Here is a 16,068-nt window from a genome sequence, read left to right as displayed (position 1 = left end):
GAGAACGTTTTCACCAGGAAAAAAAGCGCTGTCTTTACCTATGCCAGCGCCAGATTAGAGGGTGCTTTAAAGCGCTGTTATAGGCCAAAAAAAGCGCCCTCTTTTCCCTTATTTGGCGTAGTGACTATAAGTACTATAATCAGAAGTGCTATTGTAACTACCAAATATTCCTAGTTCTACAAGCTTATAATTGACTAATACATCCTACCACCTCACATTATCCATACAATGTATCCATATTTTCAAAAATTCCCCATGAGTAAAGGGTTCTATAACCCGATTATTCTCATTTTACTCCTTGATAATCGCCATCCCTAAAAAAAGAGAAGACAAGTAAAAAGATGAAATTTAATACATGACTAGGGTTTGACAATGATTGTGAGTTGGAGAACCGAACATGGAGAGAGAGAGAGAGAGAGAGAGAGAGAGAGAGAGAGAGAGAGAGAGAGAGAGAGAAGGGTTGCTTAGAAAGGATGAAAATTGTGTTTGCGAGAGTAAGGAAAACAATTACTATTCCTTTATTTATAAGGCCAAAAGCATAGGATGAGTAGGCATCATTGCCAAGACGTAGAGTTACGCCAACAAGCAGGTGGTAGGACATCTATGACCAGATTAACATACAGATTAATAAATGTCCCACAATGTTTGCACCTTCCAAAGACATAATTCATCATATTAAATCATTAAATGCCCAACGTACTTCGCATTAGTAACACTTGAGGGACTCTCCCCTTAAGCTTCAATTGGGTGACTTTCCCCCTTTAAGATTCACTTGAAGGACTCTCCCTGAGTTACACTTGAGGAACTCTTCGTCTCACCTATGCTTGAGTGACTCCCCATCTTAGTTATGCCCGAGGGATTTCCCTCTTAGCAATGCCTGAGGGACTCACACTCTCAATCATGCTTGAGGCACTCAACTTTTAATTACGTTTGAGGTACTCGCCTTCTAAGATTTTTTAGGGACTCTCCCTTTAAGCTTTGCTTGGGGGGGGGGGATCGCCATCTAAGCTTCACTTAAAAGACTCGTCTCCCTAGAAAGAGATCGTCGTATACCAAACTTAAATCACTTTTCCCTTGACATGCCACATGCTTGAGGGACTATGGATTGAGATAACTTTAATTGGGTCATAGAAATAGACAACCCTTAACTCAATTAGCCCAAGAAGCATAATAAAAGGATTGTTGGACGATCAGGAAAACACGACCTAGTTGGTCATGGGTCGTTCATCCGACTCATCACATATATGACATGGGTCGCCCGATTCAATTTTGTATCCATTAAGGGACAACCAAATTATTACGTGTTAGGCCGCATGTCCTTGAAAGGGGTGATGTTTGTCACTCTTCTAAAGAAGAAACCGCATTTTCCTACTAATGAGTAAAATTGGTCTTCCTATTCCCACTAATGGGGAGAACCCGTTTTCCTATTTCTACGTTCTAATCAAAGAGTTAGGAGGGAAATAACTCTTCACCTAACAATTTGGCCAACATATTAGATCTATAAATATCTCAACCCTTAGAGTTGGGAGGATCATTCATTATTTTCACAAGTTCAATATATATGAATCCTCTTGCATCCATACACGTGAGCAAATTTCTCCTATTATATTTCTTACAAGTCCAATTATTATTTCAAAATTATTATATTTATAATCAATAAATATAATTGGTACATTTTATATCTTTCTTTTGTTTATTTTATTTTTAATATGTATATAAATATCAATCGACGATCATTTTAAAATTGAAATAGTTAGTAGTTGCAACTCAATTTAATATTTTAGACAAGATCCAAGGCAAAAATTAATTCTATAGTGTATAACCCTAAAATCTATTCCAACTATGAACTTGATAGATCATGTTAAATTTTTCTTTAGAATTTTTATTCAACCTTCTCTTTAGAGAAAAAATAAGTTGTATATTTGAGTTAGTCTATTGCTATATTAAATAGATATAAGTTGTTGTGAAAAAAATAGTAAAAAGGTGTAAAATAAAATGTGAAAAGAGATAAAGAATGAGAAATAAAATAAATTTGACAAATAAATATTAATTATTTTAAAAGTATAAATATGTCCCTAGATTAAAAAAAACTTATACAAATCAATTTTAGTTTTGATCTCATGTCAATTTATAAAATATTTTAATTATAATCAAAAGAAATTATATTATTAGTATATTTACTTTAACTTTATTTAAGAGGATTTAAGTAGTTAAAAAAATGAAGAGCTGAAATAAGAGCCGAAAAAAGGTGCGGTCCCGTAAGAACTTTCTCTCGTCTCAACTTCTCTTTATTCCAAACAGGAGAAACGAAGTCTTTCTCTTCTACTTCTCTCTTCACAACTTCTATCGAAACAAACACAGTGCAAATAACCTCTTCACTGTTTGCTTTGCATATTTCGATTCTCCCCAAAAGCATAATTTCCCCCCTCTTTGATCATTCTCAATTCTAAGGCTAAATTTCATTCAACCCTACGCACGCGAAATCACCTCACATTCATATATTGTTAATTTTGATCCAACTTTTTTGGTTTTAGGGTTCTTAATTTCTGAAGATTAACGTTATAGCGAACAAAAAACTTTTTGACACGACGGTAGCGTATTGTCGTTTACAGAAGTTGCCACGTGCTGAAAACGACAGCCATGGAAGTTAGGTTTGGTGAGTATATGATGAATTTTAGAATCTTTGCTAGTTATTATTATGCTTACGATAACAATAATACCTAGATAAATTGTTTTTTGAGAATTTCTACAATTTAGGTAATGTTTTTGTTCTGTTGTAAATCAGCATTTGATTTGGAAGATGGTAAAGTAACTGCATTTATATGCATAGTAATTGATTCTTGATACCCTCTTGATTTGATTATTTATAGGCGTTCTATGATTTCTTCAGGTTCTTAGGTGAATTTTGTTTTGAGAAGCATGTAAAATTGATGTATATTGTTTATTTATAATGCTTACAGGTTCAAATACTGAGTCGGCTGAAATTGGGTTTGCCGCAAATCAGAATAGTGAGAGCCGAGAAAGGAATTTGAAACCTGTGGAGGATAGAGAAGAGGAGGAGGAAGAAGAGGAAGAAGATGCAGACTTTAATCCTTTGTTTTTAAAGGAAACACTTTCGGATGCTTCGTCAAGTTTGAGTTCCGAAGGGGATGGTTTGGGTGGTAATGTTGTAGATAGTGGGCCATCATCTATGGGTATAGAGTTGGAAAAGATTACAACTAATGAGGTAATTTGTAGTGCAGTAGATTCTGAACATGGCGAGGAGGAAATTAGTTTAAGACCGTCGGGTATTATCTCTCAATCTGAGAGTGATAAAGAGAAGAACAATGACTTGATTAGTGGTACTAGTAATGGTTTTGGGACAGGAGGAGTAAGTAACACTCCAACAAAATCTCAGGGTCCAATAGTAGATATAGATAATGAGGATGCTATTTGTATGCGCACTAGAGCTCGTTATTCGCTTGAAGGTTTTAGTCTTGACGAGCTTGAGACCTTTCTTCAAGAGACCGATGATGAGGATGATCATCAAAATGTTGATGATGAAGAAGAGTATAAAAAATTTCTAGCAGCCGTATTACAAGGCGGAGAAGGTGATGATGGTATTTCATCACATGAAAATGTAAACCCCGATGAGGATGATGAGGATAATGATGCAGACTTTGAGTTAGAGCTTGAAGAGTTGCTGGAGAGTGATGGTGATGATAATGCAGCGGCAGAAACCCGAAACAAGTGTGATGGTGCTGGACGACGACCGGAGACTAGGCAAAATAAGCGCCGGAAGACATCTTCCCAATGTGAGAGAAGAATATTAGGACAGGCTAGCAGGCCACTCCGCCCCCTTTTGCCTTGTTGGATTAATGGACACCTTGCTTCAGGGAATCGTTCGATGCCTGATGCTACTCTCTGCAATCAATCTTCTGCTTCAAGGAATGGTTTTGTTAATGGCTTTACTCCCCAGCAGATTGGTCAGTTGCACTGTTTGATACACGAGCATGTGCAACTTCTTATTCAGGTATTTTCTCTGTCGGTTCTTGATCCTTCACACAAACAAGTAGCTTCTCAAGCTCAGAGTTTGCTTTTTGAGATGCTTCGCAAACGGGATGCAGTATTAGCTTCAACCAGAACACCATATCCAGCTGTTTGCTTTACTCCCTATTTTTCCTGTACATCTGTGTCCAATGGGATTTCCAACGCTGTCCCAGGCCAGTGCAACACAGAATCTGCTTCTACCCAAGATGCCATGAATGCGAGGTTTCCTCAATCCCATCAGACCCCTTCTGAAGGTTTGAATGGGCAAAGAAGATGTTTTCAAGATACTGATGGTTCTTTCTGGTTTCCTTTTGTAAGAGGCCCCGTGCAATCTATTTTAGATGTTGCTCCTCTTAATTTACTAAGAGGATATGTAGATGACATTAATTCTGGTAGGTCATATAAAATATTTTAAGTTTTCTTCATGCCTTTCCATTCAATATTGTTCGTGATAATGACTTTTTACTTATTCAAGCATCTGATTGAAATTCCTTTTACAGGTGCCCAAGAGTTTCGAAAGCGATACATTGAATCTGGTTATGATCTAAGTATCGAAAAGGAACCTCTATTTCCTTTTTCTTCATCTGCTGCTGGAGCTAACAGTGAAGTTTCAAGTAGAACCATCTCTGGAGCAAATAATACAGTCTCATTTTCACCTGGTAAACAACAACCTAAGAAATCATTGGCTGCCATGCTTGTTGAAAGTACCAAAAAACAGTCAATTGCTTTGGTACCAAAGGAAGTTGCAAACTCAACTCAAAGGTTTTTAGCCTTTTTTAATCCAGCATTATTCCCACACAAGCCACCCCCAGCAGCAGTTGTAAATAGGATGCTTTTCACTGATTCAGAGGATGAGTAAGTTGCATTCCTCCTCTTTGTGCTAGCCAACTATGTTAAATGATTTACACGTCTTGATTCTGTTTATATTTCTCCTCTTAGTACTACTTGAGTATTTATATTTCTCACACAATAATGAAAAGATTTGTACAAATATTTATATACATGAGAGATGTGATCTAAATAGAAATGTAATCCTATCACGATCCTGAAGGATACTAACCACTCTTATTATAATCAATATCAATATCTCAACGCTCCCACCAACTTCATACCCTAACATCTTGTCAATCACATTTTCATACTCTCAAATGGAGGTGTGAAAGCTTAATTTTTTCCTGGTAAGAAGTGGTTTGAGTGCTTTTAAACACTTAACTCTAATGTTGGAGCTTTCGCTTTCACCTATCAAGGTTTAGGGGAAATAGATGCAAGATTGAGTTTACTTCTCTTATAAGTTCTCCTTTTCAACCATTCCTTCCAACTTCTCTAATAAATATTTGTTCCAATTTTCACTTCTTAGGATCTGTGTGTAATGCGTTTATTGCTGGGCTAGCAATTTAGATACTACTATGTCTTACATTTACTTAGACTGACATCATGTGTTCCCAAGGTTTATCTCCATACTTCTAACTTTCCATTTATTTCCACTCCCGACTCCCCAACTGACTATATCATCCATGAAAAGCATGCACTGAGGTATTGCCATTTTCAGAACCATGAAAATGTATTGCAGACCGCCATTTCCAAAATGCCTTCCTTCCTTGCTGCCATTAACATTGTGGCCAACATTTTCTTTCATGCAAAATCTGCTTTTGTTCTAGCATTGCACCGTATGGCCACTTAATAATAGCAATGTGTCTCTGCATTTTCAGCATTTATTTCTCATAATTGTATTCTCATTGTTGAAGACAAGCTCACGGGGTTTACTGAAAGTATATATTTTATTGCAGATTACTAGCCTTAGGGATATTGGAATATAATACAGACTGGGAAGCAATTCAACAAAGGTTTCTTCCCAGCAAGTCTACGCATCAGGTAACTATTATTGTTGACTAAATTTTATAACTGTTTATACACACCCTCCCCTCAAAGTTAAAAGGTAAAGAAAGAGCAAAGTAAATGAATTAACATGTGGCTGTGCACAACAAGTTTTTTGGCTTTAGATATTCATGAGTAAATAAATACAGTAAAACTGTGCTTATAGCTTGGGAAAGTTGGTTTTAATAATTGTCCTACAGTCTATATGGGTTTACTATACTATAGTACTCATTGGTTGGGAAACAATTTTTTAGTTGTGTAAATAATGTCTTGGATAAACTTTCTTTTTAACTCTTTATATATGGTGCTGTTATGTTGCGACCCATGGTTCAGTGTTTCTGTTCTTGAGTAGGGCTGAATCAGCTGATCCGAGATATTGAAGTGTCAGCATGCTAATGATTTGCAGTCTCTAATTAACTAGCTTTTGAATTGAAGCAAGATGTTCAGTTGAATAATTAGTTCAGCAATTTCATTATGGGGTGAAATTTTGTTGTGTATCTAATATGGCACTGATTGGTCTGGTTACAGATTTTTGTCAGGCAGAAAAATCGTTGCTCTTCAAAGTCGTCAGATAACCCAATAAAGGTAAACATATATTCTTAATCCATATATAATCAAATGCAAGCCGTTTCTCGTCAGTTCAATCTTTGCTATCTCTGTTTCATAATCAATGAAAAACATTAATTTCCTTTGAAAGAAAATTGCATATTCATTTCATAGCAATTGTGTGCAACACTACGAAGATTTAGATATATTTTTGGAATGTAAAGAACATCAGTGGCAATTTTCATAACTTCCCTGTTTTTATTGCAATTGTCCCTTTTACATTTGATTGCACAAGTTCACCATTTACGATCTTAACTTTTGGTTGAGCAGATCTGTCCGTGGATGTAAAAATTACAAATCATTATCAGTTATGTTTCACCATAATCATATTCTTCTCATTGTTCTTCTATCTAATACTCCATGCCTTCATGGTTTTCACCATTAAACATTGAAATTGCAACCAAAGAAACACTCGAAGTAGACATATTTACCCCACAGTATGCGTATACAATAATCTCCCACAGTTGCCTATACAATAAATCTCTCAACGCTCGAAGGACATTGCCTCATAGCCGCAGGAGTTTGGCTCTTTGGCACCATCTTTGGGTCACAGGGGGAGCCTAAAACATTTGTGAGATCCCCATATAGGGCTAAGAGTAACCATATAAGCGGTTTTGACAAGAGGTGCCATCAGACTCACTTTGCTGAGGAGACTTTTGATACCGGGAGTTGATCACCTTTATTTACCATCGACTCTAGTATCACTGTTAAAAAAAAATTAAAAAATAGCAAATATATTATAACTTGTAGAGAAATTTGAGAGATTAAAATTAAAGAAGGAAATTGCAATATATTTTATAAAAAAGAATGGCCAAGTATTGGTTACAATCAACAAAAAGTTTTTTGAAAATCTGAACTGCTGCCAATCTTTTTAGCCAACTGAAAACAGAAAAAGATGCAAGATGAAAAGTCTATTCTGATAATACCTATACCAAGATCCAAAGCCATCTTGCCTCAGAAAAAAATTTTATGGTTAAATACTTCAAATTTTTACCACTCAAATGATGTGTTTTACCCGCACGTGAATCTGAGTAATCAAATTCGTGGATTGGAAGTCCAGTTGGCTAAATAGCAAATTGAAGTTCTGCATTTTTTTCGTAATATAATATGATTGATCATTTTAAGTGACAACTAGAAACTGTTAAAGCCAAATAGGGCATCATATGTACTCAAAATTTATGTCTGAACTCAACTAATATGAGATTCAAGTCACGTAGGCTTGTCCTTCTGGGTTTTTTATTTAAAAAGAACCTATAAATAAAACTATCTACAGAACTTAATAATATTTAATTAATTGATTCTTTACACTATTTACCTGAATTTTTCTCCATAGGCAGTTCGAAGAATGAAAACCTCTCCATTGACTGCAGAGGAGATAGCAGGCATTCATGAGGTAATTTATTTTACAGCAATTTGGATTTGATAATTTTCTGATAATTTGCGTATAAGTTGCTAATGTGTGACAAAAAACTAACAGGGACTTAAGCATTATAAATCTGATTGGATGTCAGTATGGCAATATATTGTTCCACACCGAGATCCATTCTTGCTTCCCCGCCAATGGCGAGTTGCTCTTGGGACTCAAAAGTCTTACAAAGTAGATGACTCAAAAAAGGAGAAGCGGAGATTGTATGAGTCAGAAAGAAGGAAGTCGAAAGCTACTACTGCAATAGAATGTTGGCAATCTAGATCCGATAAAGAGGTTTATTACTGTCTGAACCTAAGAAACCTGTGTATAAATTTATCTCTCAGGTCCTTCCTGCACATGAGATGCCATTATAGTCATCTTAAATGTAGTTTTTCTTAACTGCCTGAGTGGTTTTGGATGAATTACATTCAGATGCACAATATACAGTTTTTGTTTACCTTTTTTGCAATATTGGCTCATACTTGCACTGTAAGTATATAAGAAATTTTAAATTATCACAGTTTAATGTCAGCGTGCTTATAAATGTAACAATGCATGTTTCCGTACATGACACATGCTCACATTTGCACTGGCTAGTTCATCAATCATTGCAGTGGACAACGAGCCTATGGCTTAATATGAACACATAGATTATCTAGGTTTTCATATTAGTTTTTAGGGATTGTAATTATCAGATTTTGGATTTGTTTTTGTGAGCTTTCTTTGGAACTTGATGCAGGATTTTGAGGCCGAAATTGCTGACGGCATGGATTATTCAGATGTTCCTTATGTCCACCAGGCATTTCTGGCAGATTGGAGACCGGACATGTCTACTCTTAATTATTCAGAACACATTTCCCCGACATCTGTAGAAGTAAATCTTGGTCATGATTCAATTTCACAAGATATTCAGCTTTATAGAGGAATTAGCAATTATGGTTTAAGTGGAAATATTCAACATCAGAACGGTAGTTACCCTGCATTTCCGTCTGTACATAAGCCTCCCCTGCCTTTTCACTCGACATCTGATTTTAGGAGTGGCATGAAAGGTGCTCCCAGTGCAGCTATTCATAAAAACCCAGTTTTTGGTGCGACCTCTAGCGCCAAATACTATTGTCGGCCCTATCGGGCTCGGAGAGCAAATAGCGCTCGCTTGGTGAAATTAGCACCGGACTTGCCCCCTGTAAATCTTCCACCATCTGTTCGTGTAGTTTCTGAGACTGCTTTTAAAGGTTTCCAGTGTGGAACATCTAAGGTTTGTCCTCGTGGAGATGGTGTCACTAATGTTAGAAAAGATAATTCTGCATCTCAAGTTCCTCATAGTGAGAAAGTTATGGTTGATCACCACGCAAAACATACAAGACCTATGCCAAAAGACAGTGTGATACATTCTCAATTAGAAAGGTCTGAAACTGCCGAAGGCAGATCTGTTGTGGCAGAGAAAGCCACTTATGTTGATCTCCAAATGCATCCTCTTTTGTTCCAGGTCACTGAAGAGGGTAACACACCTTATTATCCATTTAAATTTAGTTCTGGTCCTTCTAGTTCTTTCAGCTTCTTCTCAGGAAGACAACCACAATTAAATCTGAGTCTGTTCAATAGTTCACAGCAACAAGGGCACATCGATCGTCCTAACACAACTACGAAGTCAAAGAATTCCTCATTAAGGTTAGGAGGCATTGATTTTCATCCACTTCTGCAGAAATCTAATGATACACAAGCACAAACTGGTTCTGATGCAATTCAGGCTGAGCCACTTGTTAGTAATGGCGTGCCTGATACAACTAATAGATCTTTTGATCTTAATGACAAATCCAATGAACTTGACTTGGAGATTCATCTAAGTTCTCTATCAGAAAGTGAGAAATCTATGAAAAGTATACAGCTAAAGGAACATGATCCTATAGAGTCTCAGAAAACTGTAGCTAGTTGTGCAACGGAAATGAGTGCTCCAATTTGTCAGCAGAGTGATAGAATTCCTTCACCCAGAGGTTGCGAACTTGCTTCAACTTCCCCTTTGGTCGTTCCTGATGATAACATTACTGGATGTGATGTAGATAATGTTGGTGAACAGTCTCATCCTGAGATAGTGATGGAGCAAGAAGAGTTAAGCGATTCCGAAGAAGATATTGAAGAACATGTTGAGTTTGAGTGTGAGGAGATGGCTGATTCTGAGGGAGAGGATGGTTCAGGATTTGAACAAGCGCCTGGGGTTCAAAATAAGGTAGCTGCTTTATTTTGCAGTTAGTTTAGTTTAGATTTAATTGTGTGACTCTTTATGCACTATATTGTTACGAATTTCAATTTCAATATTGAGGCGAAATGCATTTTACAAATTTCAATAATGGAGATAAATATCACAAATCTTTTATAATACAGTTTTATTTTATTTTTCAACTTTAACCTTCTCTTATTTAGTTTTTGTTGAAAATTCCACCTTCATTGTGGCCTGCCCCTAGCCGCCTAATTGTGGCTTATGAGTTTCCTTCATTGTGGCCTGCCCCTAGCCGCCTAATTGTGGCTTATGAGTTTCCTTCATTGCACCCTCAAACACCTTCATTGTGTTGGGTTTGAAGAGGTTGATTTAGTCTCGCATTGCCTAGAGATATGGTCTGTGTAGTGTTTTTGAAGTTTGGACAACCCTCCCTTTACAAGCAGGTTTTGTAATTGAGTTAGGCCCAACTCAAATAATAAGAGTTTTAATGTTGAACCACTAATTATTAATTTTCTTGTTGGTTTTCAGCACGTGGTCCCCACTGCTTTGCATTAAAATCTACTTTCTTGTCTTGAATTTAATTATTTGTCAAAAATTATATTGAGCATCTATTCTGAGACTGCCCTATCCATGTCTATCCAAGTTTGATCTGTTATTTGTTTGTCCTGCACGACCCTTACATTGGATGGTAATTAATACATTAGCCAGTCAATGGCAGCATGATAGTTCTTTATTAAGCAGACAAATTTGAAATTCATTTTATCTTTGTGAAGTTCTCAGCTCTACTTCGACCCATGTTTAAACTCAAAAGGCCCACATATAATTTACTCCCTCCCTAACGATTTATAAGCCAAAACTAATATTTCACACTTATTAAGAAAGTATAAATTTGTCTTTTTTGGAATATGTTTTATGGGAATATGTAAACACAATTCTAATTGGTTGTTGTTGTTTATTGAAAAAATGAGAGAGAAAGCAAATTAAATGCAATTTGCATTTAATTTTACTTTGAAAAAGATGTATTTTTTTAGAATGAAATGCTTAAATGAAATAAAGTTGATGTTTTTTGTTTATAATTTGTAACAAGAAAAATGTGTGTTTTTTGCTTATAAATCGTTACGGAGGAAGTATTTGTTATACATGTAAATTCATATTCCTTTATGCAAATTCTCTAATTTCAACTTTTACCTGTGCTTTAATTCGTATGTTTTTCATTAATCTATTAACTATTTGTTTCTGTTGCTTCATGGTTCATTACCATCTGATGCGAATCTTATTCCGTTGAATAACCTTTATGCTGGGTGGTGGTTGGTCATATCTCTTTGCTTTATAGTATTGTACCATTCAACTTTTTATCCATGCTTTAATTCACATGTTTTTCAACAATTTATTAACTATTTGTTTCTGTTGCTTCTTAGTTCATTATCTGATGTGAATCTTATTCTGTTGAATACCTTTATGCTGGTTGGTCTTTTTTTTTTGCTTTACAGTGTAGTACCATTCAGCACCTCATTGTCTTCTTTGGTTGTGGTTCATAATATATTCTTGGTGAATATTTAAAAAAATATATTTTTCTTCCTTATAACCTTGATTTAACTTTGTTTTAGTTTGAGTGTGAGGAGATGGCTGATTCTGAGGAAGAGGATGGTTCAGGCTGCGAACAAGCTCCTGAGGTACAAAATAAGGTAATTGCTTAATTTTTTTCAGTAAGTTTTGTTTTCATAGTCTGTGTGTGCTTGTATTACATTACATTATACATTACAAAATCAATATTGAGGGAAGATATTTTTTACAAGTTTCAATAATGGTGAGAGATAGTACAAATCTTCTCTTAAAATAGATATAGATTTTTTTAATGATTTCTTCAACTTCAATCTTCCAAATGCAAAACTAAATATTTTTGTATACCGAAATTCATGTTGAACCACCGACTATTAATTTTCAATGTGGGTTTTCAACAGATGGTTTACGATGGTTTGTAGTTCTTACTGCTTACTATGAAAAGTCACTTTTTTTTCATTGAATAGTGTTAGAATATTAGAAAATTTCTGATAACGTCTTCATATTATGTTAGAGTATAGTTGGTAATCGGTGGAGCTCAATTTTTGTTTGGTTTTCTATTAATTTTTTATTTGCAGTGCATTATTTTCTTGTAAGCTGTAACAAGCTTAGTAAACATTAGCATGAGGGGGAGTATTAGAATATTGTACAATGTCTTTTAAAATATTGATATCACGTTAAAATATCTTAATTTATCTCTTAGGATTCGTTTCCAATTCCATATCAATTAGTTATTATCGTGATTTGTTTCTTGATTTATTTATTAGGATGAAGAGACCTGTATCCCTATAAATTAGGGATAACATTTTGTTTTTTGTTTTCACCAAAAATAAATATATATTCAGTCTTTTGTATGAAGTTAGCATCCAATTATTATCAATAAATATTCAAAGTTCTTATTATTTCTCTCATCTTTTCATCTAAAATCCATAACTTCAACAAGTTGAATTGTTTAACATGAAAAGTAAGCTTTTTTAGCCTGCAATTATAGGGCATATGTGATATCATGTTATTTTGAGATCACCCTTGACATGTCTTCCACGATTGTCTATGTTATTCATCTTCCTTCATCAAATTTTCTAATTTTGACTTTTTCCCCATCCTCTAATAGAAGTCTTTTTCATCATTTTATCAACAATTTGTGTTTGTTGCTTCTGTTCTTTCCCCTCTAATGCCAATCTTATTCAGTTGACTAAACTTTATGCTATGTGGTGGTTGGTCATTTCTGTGCTTATAGAGTTATAGTCTTGAACTGTTCAACATTTCAACTCCGCATTCTTTTCTTTAGATGCTAGTTTGTATTCTTAGGTAGTTTTCAAAATATATTTATTTTCTTCCCTTATAACCTTCCTTTTAACTTTGTTTTGTTAGGTGGTCCCAAGAGCCAATTCTGATATTCAAGTTGATTCCAGTCCCCCTACAAAAAATGCTATGCCAAATACGGCTCTGAATAGTATGGGAATGGATGACAAAAGTAGTTCGTCGTGGCTAAGTTTAGACTCAAGTAGATCAGAAACTCCTGTACTATCAAAGGCCGTGCTTCAGCGGGTAACAACTGGTGAAGCTTCTGCTTCCAGAAACTTCAAAATTTTTGGTAAAGCAGTCGCAAAAGAGGGTCATACTGTAGACACTGTACAACCGCCAAACCTAGTTCCTCGTGTGTTTAACACACCACGAAAACCCAGGAAGCGGCGTAGCAAATTGAATGCAAATATAGGATTGACCGTTAAAAAAATCAAACCATGATGGTAACGGTGAAGATGATTTATTTAAATTATCGGGCAAGTCAAGTGCAACCCGGATTCATTGTTAATGATTTCAGGACATGGTGGGAGTGATAACGATTTTTGATTGATGCACCATGCCGTCATCTAAATTCTGAACTAACTGAGCTTTTTTTGTTGATGTTCATCATCATCATGATCTAATATTATTGCAATTGCTGGATGGGAGATAATCAGAGGTTAGGTGCTGCAGGATAAAGAAATTGACAACAAATTTTCCCTTTGTCCTTTGATGGAGATCATTCATATTTTCAAGGTAGTCTGTGAAGAATTGCGACTTCAGATTTGTATAGTTACTTGCAAGCGTTCAAGTGTAAATATGTTAAGAGGTGAAGCCAAAATTGATCTTCATTGGGTCATGTTCACTGGATAATATTTAAGAACAATTTAGTTCATGTTGGAACTATTGAATTGTATAGAGCTCTGTTCACTAATTTTAATCTCCCAACATGTAAGATCCAAAGACTCGCCAATAACTTTTGCTGTAATTATAGTTCATCTATTAACCATTTATTGTATCTGAAATAGCAACTTGGAATGTCCATGTTATTATTTGTATTTGTATGTAACTTTTTAACCATTAATGTGTTTAAAGTGTTAAAATTATAAATATGTCTTTGCATCATTTCTTGCCATAGATCATGAATACATATTTGAATCTAAATTGTGGTTAAAATCATAGTTAACCGTGTTCAACTAAAGTAACCATATAATTTTCTGTCAAAAGAAGTGTTTACTGTGTAGAGAGTTACTAATTGCAGAAGGAATAATCACAATTCGAACAGCCGCATATACCCTCAGACAACACAGCAGCCACATCAGATTGGACCCACAAATGAAAATCTACTCCTACAATTATCTCCAACCAACACTCAAAATCGTTATCTCAAAACCTCATCCACTTCCTTTCATTCCCTCCACTCATTCACCACCTCTTACTTCCATCCCAATACAGATCAAAAATAACACATTAACATGAGAACTAGAAGATAAGACATCACAAAACCAAAACACACCACCCTCTCTTTCTCTGCTGTATTCTGCAGAACTTCATTGCAACAATGTCTTGCTCCAATGTCACCATGTTAGTCTCCTCCAAACCTTCATTACCTGATGCTTCCAACCTCTCCTTCCGTTCTGCTTTCAACCCTTTTCAGCTTCCTTCACAAAACTCTTCCTCTTCTTGCACCCCTTCAAGACCCACCTCAATCCAGTGTGGTCTCAAGGATCTCAAAAACCGTATCGATTCCGTCAAAAACACTCAGAAAATCACCGAGGCAATGAAGCTTGTGGCTGCTGCTAAAGTCAGAAGAGCTCAAGAAGCTGTTGTGAATGGCAGACCTTTCTCAGAGACACTTGTTGAAGTTCTTTACAGCATCAACGAACAGCTTCAAACCGACGATATCGAATCCCCTCTAACTAAGCTTAGACCGGTGAAGAAAGTCGCTCTCGTCGTCTGCACGGGCGATAGAGGTCTCTGTGGTGGATTCAACAATGCAATATTGAAAAAAGCTGAAGCTAGAATTGCTGAGTTGAAAGAGCTTGGTCTTGAGTACACTGTTGTCAGTGTTGGTAGAAAGGGTAACTCTTATTTCAATCGTAGACCTTATATACCTGTTGATAGGTTTCTTGAAGGTGGATCACTTCCTACTGCTAAAGAAGCACAGACTATTGCGGATGATGTTTTCTCACTTTTTGTTAGTGAAGAAGTTGATAAAGTTGAACTTTTGTACACTAAGTTTGTGTCACTAGTGAAATCAAATCCTATAATTCATACTTTGCTTCCACTCTCACCAAAAGGTGAAATCTGTGATATCAATGGAAACTGTGTTGATGCTGCTGAGGATGAGCTTTTCAGGTTAACAACAAAAGAAGGAAAGTTAACCGTTGAAAGAGATGTTATTAGATCCAAGACGGTTGATTTTTCGCCGATTTTGCAGTTTGAGCAGGACCCTGTTCAGATTCTCGATGCACTTTTGCCGCTTTATTTGAACAGTCAAATCTTGAGGGCGTTGCAGGAATCGCTTGCTAGCGAGTTAGCTGCTAGAATGAGTGCTATGAGTAGTGCTTTTGATAATGCCAGCGAGTTGAAGACTGATTTGACAAGGGTTTACAATAGGCAACGCCAAGCGAAGATCACCGGCGAAATTCTGGAAATCGTTGCTGGGTCTGATGCCTTGATATAGAGTGTATTATATGGTAATTATAATGAAAATTTCCCTCTCATTTTATATATGCCTGTATAAGACTGTTATGCTATGCATGCAATTGTTGCAATTTTATTGTCTTTTCTTAATGTGCAAACTTTGTGCACTAAGGAAACTGCAATTTAATCTGAAAAAGACTCACTTTTTGTTCAGTTTTTCTGTTTCATTCTGAATTATATATGTATGTAATAACAGATTTGTATAAATAATATTCAGAGAGTTCTCTGTGTTAATTTGTTCTGTATTATATATACCATGGGCATGGTTGTAGTCTGATATTCTATGAATGTGCCACAAATTGTTCTACTGCAATGTGGTAATTGTGTTTTGATATTTAGACAGATTGATTTTTGTCTCTAAACAATTTGAGTGAGGAAGTAACCT

At 35.7% G+C, this 16,068-nt stretch overlaps 2 protein-coding genes across 3 annotated transcripts; both read left to right on the top strand.

Moving 5' to 3' along the window:
- Nucleotides 1-2,246: 2,246 nt before the first annotated feature.
- Nucleotides 2,247-14,057, top strand: LOC127077996 (uncharacterized). 2 transcript variants are annotated; one of them, XM_051018755.1, is made up of 10 exons: nucleotides 2,247-2,656; nucleotides 2,961-4,421; nucleotides 4,530-4,884; nucleotides 5,817-5,901; nucleotides 6,433-6,489; nucleotides 7,844-7,903; nucleotides 7,988-8,212; nucleotides 8,658-10,142; nucleotides 11,741-11,818; nucleotides 13,065-14,057. In XM_051018755.1, exons 1-10 carry the CDS (start codon nucleotides 2,641-2,643, stop codon nucleotides 13,437-13,439), a joined length of 4,197 nt encoding a protein of 1,398 aa, XP_050874712.1. In that variant the 5' UTR covers nucleotides 2,247-2,640; the 3' UTR covers nucleotides 13,440-14,057. The 2 variants fall into 2 exon arrangements, with proteins under 2 accessions (XP_050874712.1, XP_050874713.1); XM_051018756.1 differs by lacking the exon at nucleotides 2,247-2,656 and adding an exon at nucleotides 2,701-2,757.
- A 270-nt stretch (nucleotides 14,058-14,327) lies between these two features.
- On the top strand, nucleotides 14,328-16,068 carry LOC127078022 (ATP synthase gamma chain, chloroplastic). Its single transcript, NM_001426856.1, has one exon. The coding sequence runs from the start codon at nucleotides 14,539-14,541 to the stop codon at nucleotides 15,661-15,663; it is 1,125 nt and encodes a 374-aa protein (NP_001413785.1). The 5' UTR covers nucleotides 14,328-14,538; the 3' UTR covers nucleotides 15,664-16,068.

Source organism: Lathyrus oleraceus, chromosome 1 (genome assembly GCF_024323335.1).
Source record: "Lathyrus oleraceus cultivar Zhongwan6 chromosome 1, CAAS_Psat_ZW6_1.0, whole genome shotgun sequence".
NCBI lineage: Eukaryota > Viridiplantae > Streptophyta > Magnoliopsida > Fabales > Fabaceae > Lathyrus > Lathyrus oleraceus.
Note: the sequence above shows the minus strand (reverse complement) of the source record. Positions and strands in the feature narration are given on the sequence as shown.

Coding starts and splice junctions, on each gene's coding strand:
- LOC127077996 (XM_051018755.1), top strand. Junction 5,902..6,432: donor CCAGCAAGTCTACGCATCAG/GTAACTATTATT, acceptor GTCTGGTTACAG/ATTTTTGTCAGGCAGAAAAA. Junction 11,819..13,064: donor CTCCTGAGGTACAAAATAAG/GTAATTGCTTAA, acceptor TTGTTTTGTTAG/GTGGTCCCAAGAGCCAATTC.
- LOC127078022 (NM_001426856.1), top strand. CDS start 14,539: ATGTCTTGCTCCAATGTCACCATGTTAGTCTCCTCCAAACCTTCATTA.